Source organism: Propithecus coquereli, unplaced genomic scaffold (assembly GCF_000956105.1).
Source record: "Propithecus coquereli isolate 6110/MARCELLA unplaced genomic scaffold, Pcoq_1.0 Scaffold22, whole genome shotgun sequence".
Taxonomy (NCBI): domain Eukaryota; kingdom Metazoa; phylum Chordata; class Mammalia; order Primates; family Indriidae; genus Propithecus; species Propithecus coquereli.
In genome coordinates this window covers 5,352,769-5,354,107 of record NW_012147189.1, presented here as the reverse complement: position 1 = coordinate 5,354,107, position 1,339 = coordinate 5,352,769, and the positions used below count along the sequence as shown (strand labels likewise).

Genomic DNA, 1,339 nt, shown 5'->3' with positions numbered 1-1,339 from the left:
ACATTCTATTTAATACTTTACCATTTACCACAATAAAATCATGGTTTTCTTTTATTCTAAAGCTACAGACTGTATCTTTGATAAATTTCAATTATGATATTGAAAAGAAAAGGATGTTCTTTTTCTTTTAAAAGGATTTTAAAAGAATCATACCTGAGTTAATTCAGAGTCATCTCTTTGACTTGCAATAATTAAATAATCTTGACTGTCTGAAGTAAAATATCTTACTTGAGAACTTTCCAAAATAATGATTGTTTGTACCTGCGAGGAAGACAGAAGAGTGGGAATAAAGATTTAAAGGAGACTTTAAGAAAGGCATTGAATATACTAATAGTATGAGTTTGTATTTGCAGTTCAAGCTTCAAAATTCTGATTTCTAGGTGTGCATACCTAAGTGTCATTTCAAAAGACAAAAATGTTTCTGGATTAAAATACCTTGCTAAAATGTATACATCAACTTGCAAAAAGTCCCTTTTCATATTAACATACAGCATTCATTATTTTCCATTTTGACCAATCTTACAAATCTAAATTAAACAATCTATTAAAAAATAAAGATTTTTTTTACCAGGAATAATTTAAATCCAGATGTGAATGTATATACACTGTTAACAGAAGGCTTTTCTTCTCTTTCTGTGTGAGTAATCACAAAGTAGGGAGAAAGACCAATATTAAAGGCCTCACAAGTTTCAGGATTTTCTATATTTAAATCCTAGAAAAAGAGAAATAAGAATAACAGTAATTCATGTTACACCCAAAACTTATCTGTACATTTTATTTCGTGCACTATAAAATAAGTGATGTTTACCTCAACTGGAATAAAAATCCCTTGCCATCGGTAAACAGTAAAAGACGATTTTCTTAACATTATACCATATGTTGAATTATCCGAAGTAAAAAAACACCAGCCAGAAGCTGATTCATCCAAAAAAGTTTGAAATATGGAAAACACAAGATCCATTCCCTCTGAAAAACATAAATCATGATTTACTAGTGTATAATCCCATTCAAACCTTATCTGTTCTAATTGATTGCTCAAATGGGGAGACTAGTGAGTTTGTTACTGCAAATGAAGATCCTTTCTTGATGTGTATGTGTGCGTGAGTATGAGAAAGAGAAAAGAGACAAGCTAGGGAATTTAAAAATAACTGCAAACGACAATTAAAAAAAAAAAACAAGAAAAATTGTTAATACTCCGCTCTATCTTATACCCAGGTAGATTTTTCCAAGGTGTATTTAAAAATAAATACTGTATGTATGTATAATTCAAAGGGAAATACACTGAACATGGTTTTTGTCAACTTTTATAAAGATGATGAAAATATAACCGAAAAATTTT

At 29.3% G+C, this 1,339-nt stretch overlaps 1 protein-coding gene across 1 annotated transcript in view; it reads right to left on the bottom strand.

The window, feature by feature from the left end:
• Positions 1-1,339, bottom strand: part of ADGRV1 (adhesion G protein-coupled receptor V1) — a 539,879-nt gene that overhangs the window by 407,842 nt on the left and 130,698 nt on the right. Inside the window, exons 42-45 of the mRNA XM_012644750.1 lie at positions 809-966; positions 569-712; positions 154-261; positions 71-75 (exon numbers count right to left, since the gene is read on the bottom strand). Of these exons, the coding sequence (XP_012500204.1) occupies positions 71-75; positions 154-261; positions 569-712; positions 809-966 (415 nt within the window). The remainder of the gene's footprint in view (positions 1-70; positions 76-153; positions 262-568; positions 713-808; positions 967-1,339) is intronic.